Source organism: Harpia harpyja, chromosome 8 (assembly GCF_026419915.1).
Source record: "Harpia harpyja isolate bHarHar1 chromosome 8, bHarHar1 primary haplotype, whole genome shotgun sequence".
NCBI classification, from domain to species: Eukaryota; Metazoa; Chordata; class Aves; order Accipitriformes; family Accipitridae; genus Harpia; species Harpia harpyja.
In genome coordinates, this window is record NC_068947.1 from 16,128,062 (window position 1) to 16,145,021 (window position 16,960).

A 16,960-nucleotide genomic window follows, 5' to 3' on the forward strand; every position below is an offset into this window, starting at 1 on the left:
GCCTCGACTGCCCGGCCACCGCCCCACGGCCTGCGCCCCACGACCCGCGGGGCTCCCGCACACCCCACAAGCCGCCCGCTGCCCTCACTCAAGATGGCGGAAGCAGCGCCTACCTCGGGCAGGCCACCTGTTGGTGCTGCGGCGGCGGCTTCCTATTGGCTCACGCGGCGCCGTGCGCCCTGCGCGAGCGGGGTGGGGGGGCAGGAAGGCGCCGGTTGCAGCGGCGCGGGGGTTAAGGAAACAAAAAGGGGGGGGGGCTGTAAGTTTCGTGTGCGCGCGGCAAGGCGGAGGGGGGCAAAGCCGCCGCCGGCGCGAGGCGCTCGACGTCGCCTCTGCGGCCGCCGGGCCCCGCCCCGCGGGGGCTCCGCTCGCCCCCGGCCATGGAGAGCGGCGGTGGCGGGAGGGGCCCGGCGGGCCAGGAGGAGCCGCCGTTCCAGCAGCCGCTGCTGCCCGGGGAAGCAGGGGACGACGCCGACGAGGAGGAGGAGGAGGAGGCGCTGCTGCTGCTGCCGCCGCCGCCGCCCGAGGCCGAGACGGACTGGAGCTTCGTTGACGGCGAGATGGAGGCGGTGGCGCTGCGGGACCTGCCCACCGCCACCATCGCCTGCAACCTAGACCCGCGCGTCTTCCAGGACGGCCCGTGCCGGGTGAGCGCGGCGGGCAGTCCCGCCCCGCGCCGGGGGGCCGCGGGCAGGGCCGCGGGCCGGCTCCCTCTGCCGGCGAGGAGCCGCCGCCGCCGCTTGGCTGGGCCGGCTCCCGCCCCCCGGGGCCGCCGCCGCCGCTTCGGGCCGCTCGTGTGGGGAGCGGCGGCCTGCGGCGGAGGCGGGCGCTGCGGGCCGGCGGCGGGGGGGGGGGGGGGGAGAGGCAGGGGGCGGCCCGCCTCTGCCCGGGTCTCGGCGGGCGCCTTGGTCTCCGTGGCCGCCCCCTGCCTCAGGAGGTAGCGGGCCGAGGCTGTGGCTCTGCGTCCCCGCCCGCTCTCCTGGCACGAAGCGAGTGTCGGGAGGCGCGGTGGCTCTGCCCCGGCTGGCCGGCCCCTCCGCGGGCCCGGTGTGTCAAGTCTTCTGCCAGGTCCTTGTCCTCGGGTCTGATCCAGAGGCTCAGTCCGGCGGATCCACTGACCTGAACCCGCAGGTTAGGGCGGAGAGGTGCATAGACCAGAAGGGAACCCCCCCTGCCCTCGACCACTCTGTGCAGGGCGTTGCGGTGCAGCGAGGAACAGCGGTTTGTTGATGCACCCCAAGGCGTTTGGTGAGACGCGAGGCGGAAGGCAGCGTTCGGAGGAGAGCCGGCAGCGTGGCAGTGGGCGCTGAAACCGCCTGCCTACAGGCAAAGGGAGTTGTTGGGTAGCACACGCGTATCTGTGGCGCTTGTTTGGGTTGAGGACCGCTTTGTTTAAAAAAATAATCAAAACTACTAACCGTTGTTCCAGAGCAGAGAAGGGTAACGGCAGCTGTCAGAGGAATACTGTAAACTGTCTGAAGTAAACTGCAGCTCTAGGTGTAATAAGTGGAAATACATATTTCAGAATTGCTTCTCATGTTATCTGTGGCCTTCTTGATGAAGAAGGAATTCAAATCAGTCTTAATTTTTCATCCTTCTTTTACTTGTCTCAGACCTGGCCAGAATTAAAGAATGAGTGAAGCTAACTTTTCTCTTGGTTTTTATAGTTGATTTTGCTATCAAGCTCTTATTTTCTAGTGACTTCGATACTGACGGAGACGTTTAGGTTTTAAACAGATTGAAATTAAATGAAATGGACTTGAAAAATTAGGCAATAATTGTACTGGTTTAAAATCCTATTAAAATGATTGGATGTCTCTTTGTGGAAAAAGAACTTAGAGTTGTTGTAGTAGTCCAACAGCTCAACCAAGCTTACAGTTATAATGCATTAAAAATGAGCTGAAAATAGGAGATGCAGCTGCATTGTATTCCAGTTACTTTCTAAGGTTATGTAACTTTTAATGGCAATATACTTTCGTATGGCTTCGGGCACCTGCAGGTATGATGGGAATGGCAACTTTATTGGGTTTTACCTTATTTACTTGAATTCAAGTTCACTCCAGGTATGCTTAGGAAAACACCTATAGTCAGTTCTATGTAGTAATAGTATTTTCTCAGATGGATTCTTGTGACCTTGACATGCATGTTTTGAAACAGCAGTTAGGTGGATAATGACATAGATGCATATTTCCAGGCAAGACCAGGAGGTATCTGAACACTTGAACCATTTTTCTGTCTTTCTGTTTTGATTCCAAAGAATCTCTGTCTTCAGACACCTAATTTAGATTGGGACAAAGTCTTAAGTATCCTTAACATTACAACAAAAAATTGTTTTAACTACTTTTTTTTTTTCTTGCCAAGAGCCGCAGCAGGAAGGAATGCAGATTACTTAAAATAATAACGAATTAATTTGAGGTTAATCATCTCTGCATAAACTGTGCTATCTTAACCATGGATGACAGCATGCACAGTTACTGCAGCGTAGCTGTTGCTTTTAAAATTTAAATTCCTAAGGCAAAGAATGGAAGAATTATCTTGAACTTGAATAAATACGTGTATCCAAGAGGCAAGAAAAGTCCTGAAAGATTTATAAATAACACAAAAAAAAGGTTGAGGTGCTTGGGACCTGGTATTAATGTGGTAAGTGTACACAGATTTGTAATAGATTGAAAAAACAGCTTAGGTTTTTGTTAACTGAATCTCAGCCATTGAAGTATATAATTTAGCTTCATTTAATACAGTTACAGAGATGGCAAGAGCTAACTCTTTAAAGCTGGAAATGTATGACTGCTGTATAGGAAAACAGCAGATTCATGGACTGGATACCTTTTTAATGTGTTCTGTTGGCCAAATGTCAGGCAGTTGCAAAGAGAGAAAAGGTGGGATGAGGCACTAAGGCTGGATCTCGGACTGTTTGGATGTGTGAAAGGTGGCTTCAGCATACTGCTGTTGGATGGTATGAAAACAAAAAGGTTATATTAGAAGTGGGGAGAAGATTACAGTCTTCCATGCATGCACCCAGTTTTACCTTAGCATTTAATGATTCTGATATCCAAGAAAATGAAGGTGGTTTGGTCTAGAGTGAGAACTTAGCATCTGAAAATATTTCCAAGATGATGATAATTTTAAAAGGCTATACTTTGTTAGGGAGTTAATTTTAAGAAAATTCACTTAGTTTACTATAGGGTGTATACAGAAAAATCAAACTTGCTCTTCTCAGTGTAGCAAACGGTTGTGTGGAACTTTTTCTGTGATGATAAAGGAATGAGTAAAGGTATTGTAAAATATAACATCACCAGGCATAACGTTTTATAAATACTCTATGAATTTTGGTGTGTGCAATGTGTTGTCTTCTGTTTTGTGAACTTCCTACTTTTTCCAGTGTATGTAACGCTCCTAAAATACCTTGTCTACATAATTAGTGGTTTTTTTCTCTTCAATAGGCCCCTTAATAATCCTGGATTGCCCTATTTGAGGAGGGTTGTTCCAGTCAAAGGTGAGATAGGACAGCTAGGCAACAGCTGGCAACAACTATTTCTATTTTGCCCTCCCCCTTCCCAAACAGTGATTTGCACTTGAAGTGCTGGTTGTATGTTCCTGCTCTTCCTCTCTCTCTCTCTTTTTTTTTTTTTTTTAATTTTTTTATGAGGTGTAGATGTCAGTTGAGAAAGCTGAAGAAGTTTTATCGGGTTTGAGATTAATCTCTTAAAAATAGACTATCCTATCAAGTAAGGTTATAGTTCTAGTAAATGACAATCTGTTTTCTGCTTTATTCTCATAAGAAAGAATGTGACTTGCTTAAATGAATACCTCATGGCTAGTTTTTCAATGTAAGTTCCAAAATCTTCCAGAGAACGTTTAAATACCGACTCTCAAGTTTTTCTAAAGCACAGTTGGAAGAATACATATAGATTCTGCATCCTCTTTTGTTTTCACTGAAGTACAAGAAATAATCTTAAATTAAAACCCTGTATCTGATTTTCAAGTTGGCTAATTACCTTGGAAAAATGCTATTCTGATTTCCCAAAATGTCTTTTACCTCTAACCCCCAGCTTTTTGGTAGTTTTAATGTTGACTCTATGCTTGAGTAATTGTAATTCTTTCCTAGGGAAAAGCAATATTTCTTCATACAACATGCAGTTGAGTTTGATCTATTGTAACTGTATTCCTGTGTACTCATTTACAAAAAAAAAAAAAGTGTCAGTAGCTAATTACCAGAGCCAGCAATTATGCTTTTGCATATTTCCAATCCTCCTCAACTGGTATTCAATCTTTAAGAGCCTTTTTATGTCAGTAGAGGACACTCGGGTTTTTTTATAGAACTTGTACTGTCAAATGGCAAGTCCAGCAGGTAATATGCTTGCTTGTATCTTGTAATCCTGAAGGGATGTGGCATACTTCACTGATGACTTTAAAGTTCTGAGTACAGCCACAGGGGGGCTAAATAACTTCATTTATGCCCTGGTAGTCTCTTGCTAAGTAGGTTACCTAGGTCTGTTCTAACTGTCAGGTTTCCATTTCAGCTTAGTTGTAGACAAGTATCACTCATTTAATTTGTGAAGAGTAAAAGAGGAACGTAAAGAGTACCTAGAAAGAATTCAACTTTGGCCTACTGAGAAAAGAATTGTTTTTTAGGACTAGAGATGAGAGATTTTTGATGGCAGCTAACTTTCCTTATAACAAGTTAAATTCCTTAAATTACTTTAAAATATCTGTAATTGCCTTAATCTGCTAAGTCTTGCAAGTTACTGCAAACTAATGAATGTAGTGGAAGGTTTCGCGTAGTTAAGGAAAATTTACATTTGTAGATAACTCTTGAAAACAGGCTGTTATATCATGATAATAGTTTTTCTCTGGAGCTTGCTAGGGAAAACTTCACTGAAAGTTGTATTTTTAAAGAAACTTAGCTGGATTGCTTTTAAGTGCACTAGAAGTAGGAGTGAGCCAGTCATCTACAGTAGTGTGTGTCCTCACATAACCTCCAGTGGCAAGCAAAAGTAGAACTGGCTGTGAAACAGTGTCTGTGATCATTTATTAAAAAAAAAAAAAAAAAAAGATTATAATTGTGTTTGACGATAAGGCCTAAATAAGGTCAGAAATCTCTCCAGTAGTATAACTAAGAAAAAAGCAGTAATGGCAGGTGTATTGAATCTTGTTAATGATTATCATAGCTTTAAAATTCTATTCTTCCTTTAGCTTTATATAGTTTCAGTATGGAAAAAACTTGTTTGTGAACTGATCTGAAAATAAAGCTGTTGCTAAATGAGCCATACTTTTAGAAATTTTTAATTGACTTACAGCCTACTGGAATAATCATGAGATGTTGAATGCCTTTCGTGGTTTTTAAATACTTAGGGAATTACTTCTACTTTACAGGAAGTCTGTCAAATTTCTCAGCAGTATTTACAAAACTTTCTTTACAAAATAGTACTTGGGTTTTCTGGTAATCTCTTCCTGTCTCGGTCGCATGCTTCATTAATCCTTTTACTTAAAGTTTGTTAATCCTCTTAGATCACATTTTAAAAAAATATTTTGAAAGTAAATTTCAAAAAGGTGAGCATTTTTACATGTTTATGTTTTTCTGACCACAGCTCTGGTTTTGGCAAAATGTTCCCTAATGGGAATGTAAAAACTACTTAATGGTATCTGTACTTTTCTGCTCATATTTTGAAAGTTTTCATGCTTTCTCTGCCAGTGTTAAATCATTTTTTTGTGACAACATTTATAGTTCTTTCTATGCTATTGCTTTCCAAAAAAGCCCAGGGTTAAGTTTGTTGTTCAAAATCGTAGCCCAATAACCTGTTTTTACACTGAATAGTAAAATGATTAAGGATTATTAAAAAAAATAAATTAAAAAATCATCCATTATGAAAATTTTTGCAATAAAACTTCTGAAAGTATTTAGCTCCTCTACTTTCAGATGATGCAGATTTATTCTGCAGCTATTAACAGGTTAAGGCAGACTTTTGAGTGACTAGAAGTCTGGAAGCCATATAGCTATAATGCTATGGCTGACGTAATAATCTTTGACGTTACAGCAGAGCTTAATACCATCCTAATGCAGTTTTATGGCTCCTGGGATGCATCCAGTCTGCCAAGTGCACAAGCAGAACTTGATCATATCTCTGCATCTGAGGACAAGCATGAACTCCTGAGAGTCGTTGGGATGCCTAACATCCTCAGTTTCTGAGGGTCTTTGGAAAAAATCTTTTTTTGTCTGAAAAGATGGCATACTTTATGAATAATGTGAAGAGTTCTAACACTTTATACTGTATATGCATTCTGTATGGAAACCTTAGCAATAGTCATGAAGAGGTGAAATATCCAGAGTGAAGTTAGAGTATTCCTCACTTTGAAGACAAAAGCTATACACTTTATAGACTCTAAGTGAATAGAGATTTTAATGCTTGTAGTTTGCTTGGTGACGACGCTGTCCTGGGTTTTTTTGGTCTGTTCTTTCTATCCTATGCCTTAATAAGAAAATGTCATTAAAATATGAATATTGTTCTACATATTATCAAGTATTAAAGTTGTATTCAGTCTTAGTGTGTCTGTTTAAAGGATGGTGTCATCAGTCTTCTCACTTGAGTAGGTTTTTTTTTTTTTGGCCTGTGAACCCGGAGTAGGTTTTCTAGTTGCTCCTTTCCAGTTCTCATGTGGGATGCTGAGATGATTTGAATAAATTTCAAATAAATAATTCAATAAAATTCAAATCGCAAAGGTGATTTGAATAAGTTTTGAGCTGAATACTCTATTTTCAGCTGGAGTAGAAAGATTTGAAGAGGCTGTACAGTATAAAATGTTTTAGTCAAGCAATGCTTGACTGCTTTTTTTCATATACTTGGACTTTGAGGCATTGAATAGTGATTTAGGTGGCTTCCTTTAACTGTTGTCCACATGTTATCTGTACTTTTATGAGAAGTATAACTAATACCATGGAACTGTAGTAGAAAGGCTGATTTCACAAGGGGAGGGAGAATTATTTTAATTTCGGTAGCTCTTTGTTGCGCTCAAGGCATTTCAGAGTGCATCATAACCAGTTGAAGCCTTGATAAAATAAGGTGCTAACAGAGAACCCTCATGCTGCAGCTTTCAGTATATTGATCTTGTTAAGAGGGTGTATTTGAGAGCAGGTTCAGGTTTATATCACCCTTGGACCCTTTATAGGTCTCCTAGGTCAGGTGAAAATATCAAAATACTTTTTTCTATGTCAGAAATCCACTACTAGTTAAGTCCTTAAAGTCTGCTGATCATTCTTCAAGCAAACAATGCAAATACCTTTATAAGTAGAAATAAAATGGAAGTATATAATATTAGCATATTATATAAATATGTCATACATATGGGGTGAAAATAAGAGTAAGCAACAGTCAAATTTATCATTGTTTAGAAACAATTTCAGTAATGCTGCATAAGATGGTGGTTGGGTGGCTTAAAAATACCTAAAAGTAAAACCAGATATTGTAAAATTGTCATTAATAGCATAGATATTGGAGATATTAACAAAAAAATATTTCTGTATGATCCAATGCTCTAATCATTAGCTGAAAGTCATGAAAAAAAGATCATAGGCAAGATCTGTGCTACAACAAGATTAAGAGCTGTAATCTTCCTGGAGAATCAAATGGAAACTTGGAAGAACTTTGTCTGGTTTAAATCACTGTGCTCTGGTCACACCAACAAGTCTAGTATACATTAGAACACTATGGAGAACATTTCCTTATATTCTTTGCTATCTATCTTTCTTTTAGGAGTAAATTTAGCTTTGTTCTTCAGGAATACTGGCATATACATACCAGTGTAAAGAGAAAAATATGAAAATAACTACAGAATGTTAGATGTGATAACTAACTTGAAACTTATCCCAAACACCTCTCAATAATATAAGCATTAATAAAATGATTAAGATCAGCAATGACTGAACTGTCCTACGCACAATAGGTTTAAAATGGTAAAAAGACAGTCTTTTTGGCAGCAATCGTACAGAAAGCTTAACTCTACAGCAGTTTGTCACTGAAATTGCTTATTCAGTTGGGCAAGTTTTAATAAGCAATGTTTATAAACATAAGTAATATTGGTCATTAATAAAGAATATGCTTTTTAATGTCATAACAATGTCGGAAGAACTGAAAATGGAAAATGAGGAAAATCATTTAAAAATGGTTACACAAAGTTCATATATGGTACATTAAATAGAAATGATATTGTAGTTTGGGTTTTGTTCTTATATGTGTGAAAACAGACTGGAGTTCTGGATGTGTAGTTTTGTTTTCATTGTTTTTTTTAATGGTATTCTAACAAAGATGTGCCACCTTCCTCAAATGGGATGTTAGGTAGTTTTAATTGGGGTTGGTTTGGGTTTTTTCCTCTTCGAGATGCTTCTCAAGTTAGTGAGGAAAAATTAAGTTATTGTTGTTACTGATAAATAATCCGAGAGCTGTTTTGAAACCAATGTGGCAGGTAAAACTGAATGTGAAAGAACAGTTGGTGAAGCTAGTTAATGTTTTCTGTGTACTAATTTATAAAAAATGTAAGGTAATTCAGAAGCCGTGCTTTTCACTGAGACCTCAACTTGGTGAAACGAAAGTCCCACAACCGTGACATGGAGATTGTGGGTGGTTTTTTGAGTTGGGTTTTTTTCCCCTCAAGATGATACAGCTGATTATAGAAGTATTTGAGGGATGGACCCAACTGAGACTTGTCAGTAACGTAGGGACTTCACATTGTCTGTGACGAGAGGTTTCTAGACACCTTTGGCCTAAAAGCAACTAGGAATGACTTTATAATTAGTTACAGTTTTTTCCATTCAGATAGCCAGAACCTGTCCCCCAAGGGAAACTATTTTTTAAGTCTTAGGAGATCATTCATGCAGTATGAATTATTGTAACCTGGCATTTATGAAGGATTTTCAGGTGCCTTTTTTTTAAAAAAAAAAAAAAACAACCCAAAACGCCCCCCCAAAACCCAAAAAAACGCCCCCCCCAAAACGAAACAAAAAACAAAAAAAACCCCCCAAAACCAACTCCCCCCCCCCCCAACAATCAAAAAAACAAACCCAAAAAACCCCACAACTCAGGCTCCATCACATTCTACCAAAAAAGTTTGAAGTGTAAAGGATTGTCATTTCCATGAGAGAGGGGAGATGTGGGAGTGAGCCACTGTGTGGAATGTCTGTACTCTTTTTTTTTTTTTTTTTTCTCATAGAATATGAGAATATGCTGGAAATGCTTTAGCAAAGCTGAAATATTCACTGTCTTCAATCAACCTAAAGCTGGGACTGAGGTCTAAAATATGTTGGGTTTTTTTATTTATTTTTCATGTGTGTAATGCATAATTAAACTGTGGAAGTCATTGTCCTAGAATGTTTGGGACTCCAGGAGCCTAATGTTAAAAAAGGGGTGGGACTGATTAATGCATAGTAGTATCTTATCAGGCACAGTGATTAGGGTGTAACTTAATCCTCAGAGTTTGTGAAGTGCTATTCCCAGGTTTAGATGGGAGAAGAGTAGTCTATACGTACCTGGCTTTCTATACCTTTTGTCTCTTCCTCCAAGCATTTGTTACGGCCAGAGATAACTAGAATGGCTTTCTTCTTTTCATTAACTGTGTAAGTCATTATTTATCACTGGTCCCACTCATAAAAGCAGAGCTACCAATACTCGTAGTATGTACAGTAGATTTAATTTATTAAAATGTAACCTCATTGTCCAAGATAAACTTTCCTCTTCACTTTGCGGATTTTCAGATAGTTCAGAAGTTAAGAGTTGGATTTGAATTGGTTTTCCTTTTTGAGGTTTCTGTTTTTGGAGTTATTTTGATGTTGGCTGACTTCCTGGAAGGAGAACACACTTGGCTATTGAGCTGAGAGTACATTGCAAACCTAATGAGTTGGATTTTAGTTACTTGTTGTTCCTGAAGTACAAAATGTATTATGAAGATGCAACACACACACTGTGAACACCATAAACTGTGAGACAGTATATCTCTTTGATGCAACAGTGGTTTTAGGAGTGGTAAATGTGACCAAACTGCCCTATTATGAGAGTAAAGTAGAAGTGAGTTGAAAGTATTGGATTAGTTTTTCCTGTCTATATTCAGCCTGGCTGAAGGATGTTTCTGACAGGATAAACTTGAGTCATTTGGCAGGCAATTGGCAAGGAGAAAAATAAGGTGCTTTTGGCACTTCTCTCCTGGAAGCTCGTGAGGCATACGTAGAAACTGCTGTAAAAACTTAATGCTGTAAAAGGTGTATGTCCAGTCTTTTAGCCATAAATGTGCTGGGTTGCATGTTGGTTTTGAGTGGAGATTATGGTGAGATTAGGATTGTTTGATAAATGGATTGATATATATGTGTGTCTGTATCACACTCTTTAGAAAAAAATTTAAAAAGAGCTTGGTATCCTTAAAAATAGAGTCGGACTTTGACTTTTAGGTGCTGTACAGGCGAGTAAAACAAAGTCACCTTATTTTCTTTCATTGACGGAATACCATTCTGGAAGCTTCCGTGAAGGTTTAGGCCTGCTTTCAAAACAAGGGACTGTCTGGATGAAAAGGCCTCTTAAAAATCAGGATGCTTTCCAAATAAAAACTGGCTGAAAGACATGGAGAATTGTTTCTTTTTTTTCTAGAGGTAGTGTTTGCTTTTTCAGTAGAAATAGGAAGCCAGAGTAACTGAGCTGGTGAGCTACCAGAAGATGCAGGCTGTATTGTTATAATAAATTGGTTTTTTCCTCTTTCCAGTTTTTGTAGGTGAAGAAGCAATTCATAATCCGTTTAGTTAAATACACATCCGTGGGCTTCTAGTGAAAATATGAGAAATGAAGGGTGTAACCCAACAAATGTAGATAATGCCTGTTATGGAACGTGTTAAGAACAGCTCCCATCTTTGATATTTCATTATAGAATTTTGATATTTATTCACGGCTGGTGGCTTTGCTAGGAAGCTGCAGTACTAATATGTCCATTAATACAGAAGGCTGAGGCTACTTTTAGTCCTGCTTTTTGTCTAAAAGTGGGAATATGAATGTTGCAGACTGGTTTGCCCAGTTCAGGGAGGAGAATGAAATTAAATATGGGCAAAAGAAGGAAAGATGAGATAAGAACTAAAATGCATATTTCTTGCAGGTTGTGATATTAAACAATAAGAGATATTTTCTTGGGTCAAGCAGAACATACATACTTGTGAAGTATTGCGGAGAAAGCTTATGTGTGTGGCTTGTGTAAGTGAGATGGAATCAATGGGAACTCATGAGTGGTATTTGTCCAACTTCTAGGTATGTGGATACTTCTTTGCAGGATGGATTTTTTTTTTTTTTAATCAATTTCCTGTAGTTAGACTACTTTCCTGTAGTTAGACTACTTGGCACTTTGGCCATATCACATTAAGCTGATAGCAAAGATCAGTTGGTTAATGGAAACAGTGATTAAGGGCTTGAATTTTCCTGAAGCTCCAGGGAGATAGTGAAACAGCTGCTGTTGCAGGCAGTGGAAAGTATGAATAACTCTTGCCTGGGGTTGTATAACCAAAAGAATAATCGGATCAGAGACTAGGTTAAATCGTTGTGACTTCTCTTAAAAATGCTGTTAGCCCATGTGTTCACGCCTCATTACAGCATATAATTTAAGGACACTAAATAGAGCCCACCTATTAGGCAGATATTTTTCTCTTGAGAGAGGAGTGGGGGAGAAGGTCATTTGCCTGAGAGGTATATAATAACTTTGAACACATTTTAAAAGTTTTTTTTTCCTTTGGTATATGCCAAGCAAACTTTAAAATTTAATTTTAGTAACCTAGCCCATAGCAGATTAAGTGCAGTAATTCTTCACAGGAGACAATTGCAGGAGAGATTTTTCCTTAATTAACTGCTTGAGATGCAGCTATGTCTCTTGTTCTTCCTTAGTAAGTTGCCAAAATAAATGTCCGTTCTTATCAATGTTAGACTGCAATGATGAAAGTTTTTATCTCTTCAGCTGAAAAAAGTGAAAACCAAAAATTTCTCTAGGAAGGGCAGGGGAAGCAGTGAAATGCAGAACTGTATTGTTTTCAGCAATGTTAATTGAAGTGTAAGTTCATAAACAAAAAACGTTGCCTTGAATATTCAGGAATTTATAATGATTTCAGGAGTTATTTTCTAATACTCATCTCTTTCACCTTCAGTCAAAACAGATGTGTTCTTGCCATATAAACAAAGAAATTAAACACATCCTGAAAGCTCTACTGTTAAGTGCTTCAAAAGCTTTAAATGCCAGTGTTTTTTGTTACCAGTAGTGTTTCAACAGCAAAATTACCCTGAGGCATCTCTGATTAGGTCAGATGGTCATATGTCTATTTTGCTGGGGTTTTTTTAATGCTAGGATATTGCCACTAGCAGTTGAAGTAATTCAGCTCTTGTGTTGCTGTTGTGTGGCTGCTGCAATGAAAGGGTTGGTTGCATAGGAAGCTTCACAAACTTTGCAGACAGGTTATTGGACTGTTAAAAAGCTGGAATTGATTATATTGTAGTATGTTTGCAAATACAGGTTATATTAATTTATCACAGTATCTAGTATGTCACTAACTTAACATGCCTGAGAAAATTACGGTATGTTAGATATTAACCTTAACAAAAATGCATGTGCTTTAGGAAAAAATCCAGACTCTTCTGTGGCTCCTTTTATTATCTTTATTAGTATATTTTTAAAATGCTTTTGAAATTTCTAGTTGCGCATAGTATATTCTTAGAAGTACAGGAACTGGTTGCAATTATATTGTTCTTCTGCTACCTACCCAGAACATTCTTTAAAAATATTTTGAAACTATCTTCCATTCTTCTTTTCCTGACTCCAGTGGAAATTTTCATTCTTTGAAGTTCACAAAAATACCAGCCTGCTTCTGAACAACTACTGTGGTTTTCTAAAGACTCCTGTTAGAGTATAATTTTTTTTTTCCTTGACTTTTGTTTTTCCCTTAGTCACAGAGAACGTGTCAGAAGATTGGTCAGAAGATTAACACTGCAACTTTTACTTGCCTATGATAATATCTTTCATACTTAAACAAATACTGTTGTCACGCTATAAAGAACTAGCCATTAAAAAAGCCCCAAACTGCATGCTGTTTTCATACAGTTTAATCCTTATCTTCTTTCTAACTTTGCACTCCCTCAGGTAGTAGTTTTGGCATCATATAGTTGCATTTTTTTAATGACAGTAAGTAGTTAATTGCAGAAGTATTTTTCATTAAATTTTGTCAGGATTATGGCTGTATCTTCACTCATTATGACAGTTCATGTACCTGTCATAGCTGAAAAACCACCATAACAGTTTAGAAAAATGTTTTGGGGACAACTCCTGCTTTAGTTTTTGGAAATGACAGCTAAAGATCAAAATTTTAAAAAAATCACTAAAATGCACATTCATGTTGCAAGTTTTTAAAAAAAAAAAAAAAGCCAAGATAATATCTAGGTTTAGTTTCACCTGTTAATGATCTTTGTCATTTAAAGGATAAACTGGGTATCTTAGGTAAAATCTGGCACACATATGGAGACTGAATTTTAAATATAAGCTATATTAAGCGCACTAGAGTGATAGCTGACAACATGCAGCAAAGCATATTTGTATGAATAGAAATGCCCCAAGCACCCACTTTGCTTTTAGGAAAACAGAAGCAGCAGAACTGAAAGTGAGAGGAGGAGGTTATTCCTGTTGTGTGATGAGGGAAGTGTTGATGAATTAGGCTACTGTGGAAGCATCCTGGCAACAGTGGACTTGCAATCTTGGAAGAGGCCATTCTTTCTGAGCAGCTGCCCTGTACTCTAGTGCCCTTATCACTGAGGCAGGGACTGGCAGGCCTTTTGAAGGCTCTGAAGTGAGTGGGCCAAGTAGATAACAAGGTTGCAGCTGGATAGCTGCTGTGGGTTGTGAGTTGCTTCTAATAGCACAGTACACAGTTTCTAAGAAATGCACCTTAGAATTGTCGCCAGATTTTGCCTCATTCTTGGCATTAGGTTATATGTATGTGCGAGCTTGTCCAGTGTTGCCGAACATCACATTCTGGTGTGAATGAACTGTGTTTGTGTAAGAGCGTTGCCTCTTTGTCTCTTATGTTTGTTCCTTCCCTTCTGAAAATGCTAAGCATACTCTTAAAGCTGATGACAATTCTGAGATCTGTGCATGCTCAATGGAAACAAAATTGAAATTGCCAGCTTCTTTCTTGGGAATCTCTGAAAAGCTGCCTTCTAGATACTGTAAATGACAGCAATTTTTAATTTGCTAGCTGAAAATAACAGTGCCTACTAAAATAAACCTCTGACCCCATAGATGATGCAGTCCTGAAGGTGTGTTTGAAGCCTAAAAGATACACAAAATGTTTGCTAGTTGAAGTGAATTAACCAGTATAAAATTATGTGCAGCTGCTTAATTCTTATGCACTGCTGTGATTCAATTTTTCCTCTCCATAATGCACAGAAGTTCAGGTGTTACCGAACACCACACTGATTTTGAAGCTTTTATCTCTGAAAGTGTTCTGAACTAACTTTTTATTTAATAGCACACTTCCGTTAAGAATATTTTAGTGACTGTCTCGTGGTAGATTCTTGTAGAAGTCAGTGCGGAAATAAACAGAAATACTGAACAGTCAAGCCCCATTGTTATTTGCAGTACAGGGGCGATGAAGAAGAGTCTTGTATGACATAGCTGGGACTTGAATTGATGCTATTTAGAGTCCTTTGGTCTGCAAAACAGATGATGACACTGGTGTCTGTTTTTTTTGAGGGGTGTTTCTTTCCCACAGTTAATCAGCTATTAAAGTTATTTGTAGTAGATCCATTCTTTTAAATGCCATGGTGAGTAATGAAACAGAAGGCGTGTTATGCTTTAAAAAGTAAAGTCTAATATCACTTCTAAATAAATAAATTGAAAAAATCCTAGATTACAGGAGAACCAGATGGAATGGTAAGAATTAACTTCTGATCGCTTAGTGGTTGATAGTAAATTGGAAAGTAGAAGCTTCATAAATCTGTGCATCTGTGCTATCTTTGCTTCCTTGTCTCCCTTTCCTAGACTAAACCTGGTTTAAACTCCTGCAGCTCTGTGTTTGGGACCTATAGTTTAACCATAATTATTAGGAGGGCAGTTGCCCCATCACCTTATTCTTAAAAATTGCCCAAGTCTAAGCTTTAGGTACAAGGTAAAAGATCCTCTGAACGCTAAGTCACAGAAGAACAAAAGCCAGCTGCAACACTTCAGTGCTTCAAAACTGCGATGCGATGCAGCCACTTAGATAAGCTATTGGCAGTTTGCGCTAATGTAGTCCAAAAGCTGAGGTAGTGTCAGCGGAGGAGCCAAGGTCTCTTTCAGGCCCCTGTGCACCAGGGCAGCTCTCTGGCGAGAGAACCTGCTGCTTGTGGCACTGAGGAATTGACACAGTGCTGGGGACAGTTAACGCTGAGCGGTGGTGTTAGCTTGGAAGGTCAGCCACATTCTTTCTGAACAGTTGGACATACCTAATAGGAGTAAAGGCTAGAAAGACCAAGAAGTTAGCTGTGTGACAGACCACGAGAGTTTGGGGGTAAATAGTAGTTGGATATAAAAATCTAAAACCCAAGAATGACTGTAAGCAAATAAGTGCTGAAAAGTCTTAATGTGTCATCCCAACCAGGTCACCTTAAATCTGGAAGTGAATAATCTTATTTTTTTAATAGAATGGATGTGGGACAGCAAAGTTTACTACTGAACAGACAGATCTGATTGTATTTACTTCATAATATATTGGAGCCTCATCCATATCAGACAGAAAAGGAATTACTGTAATTGCTACATCCTGCAGTTTTGTTTAATTACAGACAGAACAGTGTGCAGTAGAGCAATTTAAAAGATTCCTAGTTCCTAGTTCAGCAGTGTGGGGTGTTTCTTTTTTCCCCTCTCCTATAAGGAAGAACATGCCCTGGAAAGCTTTGTTACTGTAAGCTGATTTATCTTTAATGTAACTGGTAGTTTCTGAGCCTCAAAACAGGCAGCTGACTCTTTCTGGTAGTTGACAATGTAGCTTTGTAGCTTCTCTTGTAAATTTACAAGACAATGATTTCTTCAGGGAACTGCTGGTAAGATTTTCTTAATTTTTTTTTTCCTCCCCACTTCTTTTTTCCAACACACTTAATCTTTTCATGTATTTGCACATTACTGTTTAATCTCTCTTCCCCTTCTTTCCTCCACACACAAACCTCCCCCCCCCCGGTTGTTTTAAATATCACTTTTTTGCTGACTGTTCTGGTTAGTACTTTGCATTGCATATTGTCTTATTTGAAGACTCTGTAATTCTTTTGCATTTAAATCTGCAAAAACCTTGTTGTAACATTTAGGTTGCATAATGTAGAACTGGAAATGCTTGTTGTAAGCTCTTTTTTGCTCTGCCTGGCAAATTTGAAATGTCAGCTAAAATTTTCTGAGTTGGCTTTAGAAACAACCAAGGTAGTGCTTTCCTTAGACGTTGTCAGAATCAAGTGACTTTGAGAAGAAGTGACCAGTCTGTGGTGGTTAAAAATACAGTGTTTATGAAACTCTGACTTCTAAAAGAGTATCTGTTAATCATGCACAAACTGTTTTTATGAAGAACACCTGAGCACATTAGTATGTTTTCCTCATAGTCAAACTTGTGAAATAAAACACTTTATCTCCAAGCTTTTTACAGAAGTAGTTCAATTCATCTGGAAAAAATGATAAGCCTTAACTGTTCACATGGGAAAGATGTCTTTATTTCTGTATTTACTTAAAAGCTAAGTATACAATAGTAGTCTTTCCTTTGACTAGGACGTTGTTGTTGCAGTAACTTAATGAAGTTCCTTAGAAATACCTTGGAGAGTGGCATTAATAGCAAACAGACTAAGAATAGCTCAGGGCAGTGCCCTGAAGGGAGCTGTCTGCCTTTCTTCCTTGGCTGGAGAAAAGGCATCATGGTTGTGTCTTCCAAACAGGGTTTGGGGGACTA

At 39.2% G+C, this 16,960-nt stretch overlaps 1 protein-coding gene across 1 annotated transcript in view; it reads left to right on the forward strand.

Annotated features, from left to right (window-relative positions):
* The first annotated feature begins 266 nt into the window (after positions 1 to 266).
* The window catches only part of RCAN1 (regulator of calcineurin 1), a 41,935-nt gene continuing 25,241 nt past the window's right edge, over positions 267 to 16,960 (forward strand). The window contains exon 1 of the mRNA XM_052794197.1: positions 267 to 647. Within this exon, the coding sequence (XP_052650157.1) occupies positions 381 to 647 (267 nt within the window). The 5' untranslated portion in view covers positions 267 to 380. The remainder of the gene's footprint in view (positions 648 to 16,960) is intronic.